The 12,134-nt window shown below is 45.7% G+C and overlaps 1 protein-coding gene across 1 annotated transcript in view; it reads left to right on the top strand.

The window, feature by feature from the left end:
* Positions 1-12,134, top strand: part of RGS22 (regulator of G protein signaling 22) — a gene marked incomplete at both ends in the record, with an annotated part of 138,470 nt that overhangs the window by 42,692 nt on the left and 83,644 nt on the right. The window contains one exon of the mRNA XM_080909406.1: positions 549-650. Coding sequence (XP_080765532.1) covers positions 549-650 — 102 coding nt within the window. The remainder of the gene's footprint in view (positions 1-548; positions 651-12,134) is intronic.

Genomic DNA, 12,134 nt, shown 5'->3' with positions numbered 1-12,134 from the left:
ACAAAGAAAAGCGAAACACAGATAAATATTGTCATCCATATTTATTATGGGATGGGAAATCATATAATTTAATAAGCCATGTTTAGTTTACTTCTCTTAATACTTGATTTTTAATAATTCTAACAACCTTTTATTATGAGTGGAGGGAAAATGATTTCCAGTAATGTTTTTTAAAATCACAACCATTTTTAAATAAAGTCGTAAGAAAAAAAAAAATCACAGCCAATGTTTATATGACCCGAATGAACCGTGACTAAGTGGCCCAGTAGTTAATACTTAGTTCTGCGGTGATATGCACGCACCCATATGCTGATATATCAGAATGACTTCAGATTTGCTTTCATGCCACAAATGGATGCTGTTCACATTTCAACTAGAACCTTGCAATTTTTGTCTTCATTACTATTTTTAAACGTTTACTACTTTAATGACCAAACGCTATGGGATGGTCGCATGCAAAAATATACTGTTTCATTGACAATATGCAATTATCATGTATATTTGCTGGTCTGTGATGGGTGGTGACCTCTGTCCTTCTCCGTCTGCAGCTATGGAAGCACAGTATGTACTTTTGGTTTGACCTACAGGCCTATCACCAGCTGTTCTACCAAGAAACACTTCAGCCTTTCAAAGTGTGCAAGCAAGCCCAAGTAAGTAGCAGACAGCACTGCCCGGTGCAAAGCTGTCAGTACGCTGGAAAATGAGAATCATGTTGGCCCAAGACAAGAGAGAGTTGGGGTGGAAGACATCCTATCGCTGCTCTAGGAATCCTTTATTGAAATGCCAGCAGAGTATAGTGCTTTATAATCTGATTTTTGTGAGCTTTCCGTTTTATTTATTTAATTTGCTTCGTTTTATTTTCTTTGCCTGCCAATGACTTGCACTACTAATAAAGAATGCCCCATCTCTAATGCCCCCATCTCCTTCCCCCGCTCCTCACAGACCTCTGGGGGTTGCCTGTAGGGACTGAAAAGGACAGTGGGAGTGGATGTGACCAGGAGCACTAGTTATGACCAGGACAGCGGGAGTGGATGTGACCAGGAGCACTAGTTATGACCAGCGTTCCCTGAGCTTTCCGCAGATGTCTACCTTCAGATGTCCCGGCTGCTGGCAGGCTTCTGGGCATGTGCCGGCCCCATGTAGGTGCCTGGGCTTCTGTGCCATATGAGACAGACACTCAGAGGCTGGAGGAGAAAACATCTCAAGACCACCCTGAAGCAAAATAGGGAAGGAACAGCAGCAGCCCAGAGGAGGAAGAACAGAGGACCCTCTGCAGACAGGGACAGAGAGAGGGGCCTCGGGGCAGGAGCAGGTGGTAGAGATGAGAACAGTTATGATTCCAGCTGACTTTGGGGGATTTTATTCTTAGGTTCTTTATAGATCTTTTATGGAGGGAGGTCTCCAAGACTAGACAGCCGTGAACCGCTTCTCTATCTGTTGATCACTTAGTGATTCTCATAACCCCAAATAACCCATCCCAGAGGCTTCTCCCCCAGATGCTGCTCTGAGTATTAGTTTTGTCACGGTATTATTTTATAATCCTGAGCGGGACACCAGAGTGGAGGGCTGCGTGTCTGTCTGCTCCTCACTCTGCACCGCAGCAGAGGCGACAGCTCTGTAACCCTGTAGCTCTGACAGCTCGTGCTTTGTGCCGTGAGAAAGGACTCCAGCTCCTCCGCAGCCCAGATGTCTCTCTGGTTTTCTGAGACCACACAGTTGTGCTCGTTAACCCGTTACCTGTGACTCACTGCTTACCCTCGTCCCTAACCTACTGTCCCTACCATCTGCCATTTTTATTACCTTTTCGGTATTCAAAGAGCACTCCTCTAAAAATCTTCAGCTGCTCAGTGAAGTGGGATTTTGTGTGTGTGTGTGTGTTCATAATCAACCAGGTTTCCTTGTACATACGGAGGAGAGTCTGTTGGGCTTCGTAAGCTCCCCAGTTCTTAGCAATGCTGTCATGCAGCTAACCGCATGGCTCAGAAACTGGACATCTGGATAACTGGGGTTATTTAGAAATGGGTTGTTCTACTTGGGGATCGCCAAGTCCTCCGAGCTTTCTGCAGAGGTCTGCTTCTGGGGAGACAAGGCAGCAATGGGAAAAGCAAATGAGTGTAGACCCTCTCCTTTATGACGGAGTGGAAAGAAATAGGGGTTTTAAAGGGAATTTTAATCCAATTCCTATAGATGCTTTACTTTTTTATTTTTCGTGGAAGGGACAAACTGATTCAACTAGTCTGAGTTGTACTACCAAAGATTTTGTTCCTTTAGGTAGTGAAATTGTCTATGATATCATTGTATTATCAGTTTATTTCACAGTATAAAAAAATCACCCATCTAACGACTATAAATACTGTAAGGCTTTTTTTCTTTTTTTCCAAAATTTCACTCATGATGTAGATCTTTGGCATGATGATGCCACCGAGGGAATCTATTCATCTGACACTACGTGTTGACTGCCCCGTGAACTTGATTTTACATCATGTTTATGTGTCTGCCTCAGTCAGGAGACTAGGAGTGAAAGGACCTACATGATTTTCTGTGTCCATAGTTTTGTTTTCCAGGTGACAGTGGCAGAGAGAGAAGCAGACAGAGGTCAGTCAGCAGGAAGGAAGAGAGAGGTCAGTCAGCAGGAAGGAAGACAGAGGTCAGTCAGCAGGAAGGAAGAGAGAGAAGCAGACAGATGTCAGTCAGCAGGAAGGAAGACATAGGTCAGTCAGCAGGAAGGAAGAGAGAGAAGCAGACAGAGGTCAGTCAGCAGGAAGGAAGAGAGAGAAGCAGACAGAGGTCAGTCAGCAGGAAGGAAGAGAGAGAAGCAGACAGAGGTCAGTCAGCAGGAAGGAAGACAGAGGTCAGTCAGCAGGAAGGAAGACAGAGGTCAGTCAGCAGGAAGGAAGAGAAGCAGACAGAGGTCAGTCAGCAGGAAGGAAGACAGAGGTCAGTCAGCAGGAAGGAAGAGAGAGAAGCAGACAGAGGTCAGTCAGCAGGAAGGAAGACAGAGAAGCAGAGAGAGGTCAGTCAGCAGGAAGGAAGAGAGAGAAGCAGACAGAGGTCAGTCAGCAGGAAGGACTCAGCACGACTCATGAGCCAAGAGTTTGCACTGGTGTCTTGGACATACCTTGAAGATTTTTCTACAGGGCTTCAAGAGAGCGTAGTGAACAGTTAGAAACCAGTGGTGGTCTTGGCACTGTATGTGTACAGTCCCTGCACATCTACGTATTATCGGGCCACACAGCACTGAAAGGTTTAGAGACCAGCTTCTACATCTTTCTTCACATTGGATGCTTGCTGTGGTGAGAGAACTAACAACAAACAGCCTCTTAAATCTTTCTAAGGAACTTTATGTGGCAATAAAAACCGCAAACTAACAAACACATATGTTAGATTCGTATTAGAGAGTCTTATAAATGTACATGCATGTTTACCTGTGTGGAGTGGTAGGACCTAGGAGAGCGGGGACTAAAGATGAGGAGGACTGAAGTCTCATGCAGGAGTCGAGTTTAGTCGGAGCATCAGACAGTTTATACTCCGAGGGTTAAGAAGAGTCACCTGAGTAAAGTGTGTATCACAAGGACGAGACACACGTGGCAAAAGCCTGTTTTTCCACAGAGGCATACGAAACAAGCAACTGCGGTTCTGATGAGTAATCTGAAGTGAACTCACTTCTATCCGCTACACTGGGAGGGACACAAAAGCACAGTCCAAGAACAGTTCCATGTTTTTGAAGAAATCGAGATCACAAGACTCTTGTCTTGGTTTCTTGGAACCCTCTTCACGGCACTCAGAAGTCTCACACAGCTTTGTTCATGGGCCGTGTCCCAACATCTCCCTCTGTTTTAGTTTTTACTAACAGGAGACTCAGAGTGGTTTTGGTTTGAGATGTTGTAGATAAATCTAATTGTCATCTGATGTGTGATTATCATATAAACAAGCAAATTATAAATATAATGAATACCATTAGGGCAGCGGCATCATGGTGTGTGTACTCTAAGAACCAGGAAAAAACTATGTCCAAACTATTGGTTACTTAATTATACTGATCAGAAAGATCCAGACAATAGCTTGGAAAGAGACCCGTAGGATTGGTGGTTTTTGTACCTTGCAAAACGTTAGCCCATCATTGCCTTGCAATAGGAATACAAATGTTATGATGACCTATGAACTAGGAAGTGATTCAAATCAAATGAATGAATGAGTCTATCATGGTCCCGAGGTCCAGGCACAAGCCCAGGCCATTAGTAAAGATAACAGGAGCTGGATCCATCCAGCTACAGCTGAGGCAAAGAATGGTAAGGAACATAAGAACATACATGTGCTCAGAGACACGCTCTGCAGAAGCGCAGGTCCAAGCAGCTAGGACCACCAGGAAAAGACTCTCAGGTGACATGGGGTTCTGGGAATTTTGTTAGAATAACGTCTTCCTTGGTGCACAGGGCCTTAAATTTGCTCCAAGCGGGCAGACTTGACTTCTGATATCTTCTAGTGTCCCTTAGCTGGAGGTCTGCTTTCTTTCTGGTGACTTCCACTGTCTCCTGCCCTTAGCCATTGTCCTTGATGACCCCAGGGCTGGAGGAGACGAAGAGGAAGCCACAATGTTTCAGTGCGTCCATCTGCAATGACAGATGCATACCCCTTCCCAACTTCTTGGAGTTTTCTCACAAGCTCAGAATTCTTCTTAAGTCGCTTCATTCTTGGACTGTGTTCTGACATGTGTACACCAGCACACACACGGTTCAGGAAAACAAGAAGCAGAGCTGGGGGTCTGGCTCATTGGCAAGTGCCTGCCTAGCCAGCATGTGTGAGACCCTGGGTTCCATCTCTAGCACTATGATAAATAGAATAAAAGTCAGATTTGAAGAAATAAAGGAAAAGAAGGCAGTGAAGACAGATTTCATTTGCCTGAAAATGTTTTATTCTGAGGACTTAGCTCAGTGTAGACTGGATGGTTTTGTTGTCTGTAGTTGGCACACACTATATAACAGACTCCATAGGTGTATATGATGTGCTTTGACCATGTCCACCCCTATTTCCGACCTGTTCCCTTCCGTTGCCAGGGATCCCTCCTCCTTCCCAAGTGTAGACTGTTCCCCCAGCACTGTAAGATGTAGGTGTCCATTGCTGACGTGACTCTTGCAGAAGGCGTTTTCTTACAGCCCTTACAATCCTGCCCTAGCACTGAGTCCTGTGTTTTACCACCGTGCGCTTACATCCATGGTCTTCCTGGGCTTTAGTTGCTTCTCAGATCTCAGGAATCACGCTGTGGTCTTTCCTGTGTTCTCGTCTGACTCTTCTCTTGTGTTTTCACGAGTGCGTTTTGCCGTGTCCTGGGTTTCCTGTCTGAGCCATGCTGTGGTTTGTAATGTGTCCTGTTTCCATTTTGCTGTCCAGCCAACCCATTGAGTTAAGTTATGTCTTTCATTCATGAACCTTTCTTTTTTTCTCTCTCTCTCTCTCTCTCTCTCTCTCCCTTCCTTCCTTCCTTCCTTCCTTCCTTTCCTTCCTTCCTTCCTTCCTTCCTTCCTTCCTTCCTTCCTGCCTGGAACTTACTTTGTAGACCAGGCTAGCCCAGATCCACCCACCTATGCCTGGGATTAAAGGCATGTTTTATAATTCTTAATGGTGATTTCTTTCATTCCATACATTTAAAAATGTCTTTATGTTGTAACTAATTTAAAGCGTGTGTTATTGGTCTTTAGCTGTGTTAGTCACCCCTGCACTGCAGTAACATCACAGAATCCATGGCTCAGAACAACACACACGTGTACTGGTTCCTGTGGTTCAGGATTCTGGTGTAGCAGTACTCGGTTCTCCGCAACTACAACTGCAGTTTTCCCTGTAGACCCAGCCTGGGGGAGGGTCTGCTTGAATGTTCACCTGCGTGTTAGTCAAGGTCGGTTCCTGGCAAAGTACCGCGCCGAGAAGCTCAGTTTTCTGGCCGAGAGCCAGAGGCTCTCATCAGAGCTGCACCTTGTGTGCTCCCGTGTAGGTTACGTACATTCACAGCTCATTGTCAGCCAGCCAAGGGGAGAGTTTCTTCTCGAAGGGCTATTACCTTTATACATAACTCAATGTGTACTTGTATTCACACGTACACAACCTACTGCTGTGTACTAACTAAGGGAGCCACACATGATGTTCAGACATGGGGGAAAGTAGGCATGAAAGCTAGGCCTGGCGGTGCACATCTTTAATTCCAGCCCGTTAGGCAGAGGTAGGTGGACCTCTGTGAGTCTGAGGCCAGAACACTCCACATAGGGAGTTGTGGGACAGCCAGGGATACATAGTGGGACCCTGTCTCAAAAACTGAGAGGAGGAGAGAGGGGAGGGCGGGGAGGGAGGGGAGAGAGGGGAGAGAGGGGAGAGAGAGGAGGGAGGGGAGGAAGCATGACTATCAGGAGCCACTGTGTTTATAGGGCCACCCTCGAGTCTGGCTGCCAGGGTTCAGCAATTCCGTGATTTGTAGTTCTTGGAAGAACTAATTTTTATTTCTGCTGACACAGTGAATTCTTTCCATGTGTGTTTGGTAATTTTGAGTTATGAGCCCTTTAGTGATTTTTTTTTTTTAAGCCATTCTTCTGCCGGGCACATTCTAAATGCTAATTTCTTATCTTGGAGCGACGTGGAAGGGAGACAAAGTGTGAACTGGAAAACCAGACTCACACGAGGGAGAATTCTCAGGAAAGGGAGCCGTTTTTCTCTAGTAAGGTGGAGACAGGCAAGCGTGTGGTGTATTTCCTGGGCTCAGGAATAAAGAACCATGTCTGTGTACTGCTTACTGTGGGCACAAACAGGGGCTTGTCCTTCTGGGCTTCTCTAGACGAGTTCTAGAAATCCTAGGTGAAGAGCAGCAAACCCTTCCTAAGTAAGTGGAAAGTCTCCGAGACAGAGTGAATGCGTGAGTGTGAAAACCTCCACAGTTAGCAGGACGGACGGTGGAAAGCGAGAACCACAGGACAAGCAGACAAAACTGCAGATGCTGTGCTTTAGGGTCATGTTGAGATTCTGCCCACAGTTCTGATGTCTGCGCACAAAGTGAGGGGCGGAGCGCAGCATGGGTCATTTGCATAAATTAACGTGGATTTTAATATTGAATTCAAATATATATTTTCCTGTTTTACATTCACCTTATTTATAACCCACAATAATCATGACATATTTTTTATTTTCATGATTTCCTATTCTCTCCCTCTCTCTCTCCATGTGTGTACAAAGGTGCATTTATATTATAAGTTTTTTAAAAGTGTTTTACACTGTGGGTCCTCTGAAAATAAGAATAGGAGCAGTGTTCTTGAAGATGCTTGCTCTCCTAGGAGGCAAGAAGTAACTGCCGAACTAGTCCAGTTGTGTTGGAAACAAAACAGATGCTGTAACATAAAGAGATGAGCTATTCTCTTTCTTTGCTGGTAGATAACGGTGATTTAAAAATTCTTTAATAATCTTAAAAAGAAATATTTTAAAATATATTAGAAACGAGGGACCTATGTCATTTTCCATAATTTTTTGAGCCAAACGCATCTCTCCTTTTAGCCTTGTTTAACACAAAAATAAATCTTTCTTTTGATGGCAACCTCTTACATACAAAGATGATTCTATTCTATTTCCCTTAGAGCAACAGCTTCAGACTAAATCTGAGGTCTTTCCAGTCTTTTCAGCCGTAACAAGGCTTCATCTTGACAACAGGAAGTCTTGCTCCTGACTTTTCCCTCTATCAACTGGCTTGACCACACTCTCTGGCCCAATACTGTGAAAGAGACTGTGCTTGAGTCTCGAATCCCTTAAGAGGCCCAGGAAGTAAGTTCAGTCACATGACTCGAGTTTAGAACACTGTCATCAGCTTTGATGGAGGAGATTAAGGTTGATGTTGGGTCTCGTCCTCCATCTCTTTCTGCCCTGTTTTTTGAGACATTCTCTCTCACTGAACCTAAAGACCCAAGCTTAGCTCCCAGGAGCTGTCTGTCTTCATACCCCAGCACTGGAATCGTGGGTGTGTGCTGTCTCAGTGGGCACTGGGATCTATAGTCAGGTCTTGAAAGGCCCTGGGATAAGCATTTCACCACAGAGCCATCTTCCACAGCTGTAATGACACCCATTTTGTTTCTAACAGCACAGAAGCTGAGCTGGTAAATGTCACAAGACCTACATTTATGCACCAGGGAATTTAGGAAGCCTTAGTTGGAACATGGTGCAGGATCTGCTCATACACCAGTGCAGAAATTGTTTACCACCTTCCTTACCTCAACTCTTGTGGGGCGATCGATATGAGACTGTGAATCCAATGGCCACACTAGATAGCTCAGTGTAATCAACCTGGAGAGTTCTCCCAGAGTTGATGTATTTGTCCCTCTTGCTGCTGCTGCTACTGCTCTACAGGTGACCAAGATAAATTGAGTAGCAATTAGACCAGCAATTAAAAGTATGATTCTTAGCCTAGAGCCTTTTAACTGATATGCTTTTGAGTGGGCTCTGACTGCAGACCTCTTCCTATCAAGGTTGGGAGCATGCTCTGCCTTTCCCTTTCTTCAGGAAGCCATAGAGAGGTGGGAGAAGAGAAAGTCCAGGCAGACCTTTTCCCGTAAAGCTTGCTTTGCCCTGGCAACATTTCCCAGTGACATATGAGCTCACTGGAGCGTTCCCCCATACCTTGGGTTGTTACCATACCCTCATTTGGAGAAAAAAAGAGAAGGTGACTTAAGAGGAGCAGTAAGTGGGGAGCCTTCTCCCCCCATCCATCATCGTGACTGATTAACTCCTTTCGGGGACCTACGTATTTCAGGGTGGTCCTGACGTGTGCACTAAAGTGCTCTGAGATCAGAGCTTCTCTGGGCAGGCGTGTGTTTCCAGGTGCACTAACAGAACCATTTGCTTCGTCACTGGGCAGCCGCATTACCAAGCTGCGTTTCCTCAAAGATGAAAGGACACGGGTGAGGGGTGAGGTTGGATGTGAGGGATTGTGGGAGCTCATGGGCCTCCTTGCGGCTTCATGGTACATTTCAGTGTCTTGATGGGTTTTGTTATAGAGAGATGGTGTCCCCAGTAGCAGACAGGCTTGGATTCCTGGTCCACTGAACAGTCAGCAGGGTTGTTTTTACATCCATTTCTGCTGCTTTGCTGGGGCAGCGGGTTCAGGGTGAACACGTACAACGCCCATCTCTCTGCCTCACAGTCACACCGCTGGGGTTTGTCCCAACTGCCTAATACAGCTTAAGGATTCTGCGTACATTATGAATAGAAAAAAAAAATGAGCCTCAGAGAAACCCCCTCGACTCCCTTATCTAGGGAAGGCTGAACCCCCCTAAACCTTATCCAGGGAAGGGCTGTACCTAGCCTCCTCTGGACCATGGTTATCATTACTAATACTGCCTGTGTAGTGATTAGCATCTCTTAGGTTCTATGGGAATAAATTTATATGCTGGCTTAATTCTTAACAAACCTGAGGGCAAGGAATTTTTGTTACCCCCACCCCAGTCCTGTAGATTAGAAAACAGACTTCCCAAAGGGCAGTCCCTAGCAGTTCTTGGAATTAGAGTTGAGTGTTCTGACTCCAGACCTGACACTGTAGCGCCGTTTTATTATTAATCTCCTCTCTGCGCATCTACTACCTTGCTTGGTCTTTCACTTTAGTGTTTTGACATGTCCTTGAGAATGTTACATGTTAAACGTTGCCCTTGACATTTTCCCGTCAGACTTGGGAGTTGCGAGGACAGTCCTTGCGTCCACTTGTATGTTCAGGACGGGAAGCGGCCGTGTTCATGACTGAGATGACCCATGGGCAACGTTGTATTCCCAGCAACATGCTATACATGTGATCACACGTAATCAGTGGCTTTCTACGGTGGTCACTGACAACTCTTCTGTTCGAGTGCGAAGTGGCTCTCTGACCCTTTATGTACCGGCATGCATCTTACAGAGCACCCCAGCCTGGCTTTCCAGACACCTAGATCATATGCAATAGTTCAAAATGCCTCTGAGTAGCTGCCTAGAGATGGGCTGGCCTCTGGCTGCCTTCATCAGGACAGTGCCTATGTGTCTAAGAAGGGTCACAGTTTGTAGTGGCATCCCAGGACAGGAAGTGTCACAGACGCATCCCGAGATGGCCAATCCTCACCAGCCTGACACCTTTACTGGAGAGAATATTTGTAGGGCTCAAAGTGCTTGCCTTTCACGTGCCTTCTGTTGTGCCCCCCATGATTGTCTTTCCCATCACAGCCACTTGGTGGCCAGCTTTACTAAGATGTGGGTGCATCCTAGAGAGACAAGTAAGTCCCTTGATGTTGATTTTTAAACCAGAAAAGTGACTAGACACTTGTGCCTATTGGATTAGTGTTCACCGATCTCTATATTTATTTTCAGAGGTTAAATATTTCCTTTAAATAAATACTGTTCAAGTTTTTAAAATATAAAAATTGAGACGGCAAGACCCTCGGGCAGTCCAGGTTGCCTTTGGCTGTTCGACAGGGATTATGTTTGGCTATTTGTCTATCTTACTCCATGGTGTGCTTGATTGATTGGTTTTGCTCAAAATGTTTTAAGCAATGGCTAAAGTCATTTTGCCCCTTGAGTTTATGGTTTGTTTCTGGCTTTCTTAGCATGTTCGTATTTCTCCTTCTGTTTTTATTTTTTTCCTTTTGTCAAAACAGATTCAAGCAAGTGTTCCTCTGTTACCAGATAAGCATTTTCTGGGGTTCTCGTTAGTAAGGGCTGAGCGGTAGCCAGGAACCTGATTGTCCTCACACTGTCTTTGGCGATCCTACCTTGTGCGGATCTCAGCCACAGCTCATCTCTCCACATCCACGTGTCGCAATCCCCAGATCCCATCTTCGGGCTTCCCAGTGGAGCAGTGGTCCTTCACATTGCCCATCTGTGCAAAGCCTCATCTGTGACTTCCTCTAGGCACGGTCTCTCAGTCATCTTTTTGAGCTCCTACTGGGATGTAAGAAGTCATTAAAACCATCATTTTCCCCCCCTCCTTTTGCAGGGGGAAAAGAGGTTGGATTATTTGGCTTTTTTTTTTTTTTTTTCTGTCTCATGAACTCAGATCACAAGGTTCTGTGCCTGCTAGAGTGGTTGTAAAAACACACTTCTCCTTTTGCCAAAATTTGTGATCTCTGAAAGTGTCTGCTGCCGGGGCATTCCTAGCGACGTTATAAACACCCCTAGAGCTCCCCTTTGCTTTGGGGAACAGTTTCATCCCCTGTGTTCTGTATAAATTCCAAGAGCAGAGAGTTCCGAGCTCAGCAGGGTGTGAGCTGCACAGGGTGATCTGGGAACAGAGCTGGCTCTCAGGCAGGACAGGCTCCGGGTTAAGACCCATCTTTCTACTTTCTCGGGAGGGAAAACGGACACGCTCTCTCCCGCTGCATCCTTTCCTTCTTCTGACTCGCAGACTAGACGGACGCTAAAGTCAACATGTGACGTTTGGCTCTGCCCGTTTCCGGATGCTCCTCAGAGCGTGGGGAGCCACGTGTAAGGAAGCACTGCTCAGCTCTCCTCCAGATTCCTTTACGCCGATCACACGACTGAGACCCGCATTACAGTCCACATTTTCATAACTGGGATACAAGAAACAGTTTGTAAGGAAAGTGTTATACATTGGTGCGCGATGGCGGGGTGTGGCGTATTCTAGCTATGTGGCTTTACCCCCAGGAAATGTTAGAACTAGGTGATGTCATGTACTGCTCATCCCATCCCGTTTCCTGTCCTTTAGGAGTCCTGGTACAGAAAAAGAACCATCTTTCTTGTGGTATGATAGTTCCGGCAGGGGGTAACCTGCACTCACGTCTGGGTGTAAAGTGATTCTCAGCACCCGGTATGACTGGGCAGATTTGTACACACCACCGTACCCTGGTTCCAACGGCTTGTACTTCACAGGCAGACGGCGTCACAACTGTGGAATGTGCTGAGACTTATTGGGAGTTTTAAGTGTTCACCGTGTTCAATTTTGATGTCATTTCTACAACTAAAAAAAGAAAAAGGTTATATAATTTAACTTTTGATAATGACTAAGTGTAATCGTTCACAGAATTTCTGAGAGTTTTTGTTTAGCTCCCGTGAGCTTGGCCGAGCCACCGTACCGCTCTCCTGATGGAGGAAGAGGTAGGGATGGAGAAAGCTCATCCTGAACCTCCCCATTTTAA

The sequence above is a fragment of the Micromys minutus genome, assembly GCF_963924665.1.
Source record: "Micromys minutus genome assembly, chromosome: 33".
NCBI classification, from domain to species: domain Eukaryota; kingdom Metazoa; phylum Chordata; class Mammalia; order Rodentia; family Muridae; genus Micromys; species Micromys minutus.
Note: the sequence above shows the minus strand (reverse complement) of the source record. Positions and strands in the feature narration are given on the sequence as shown.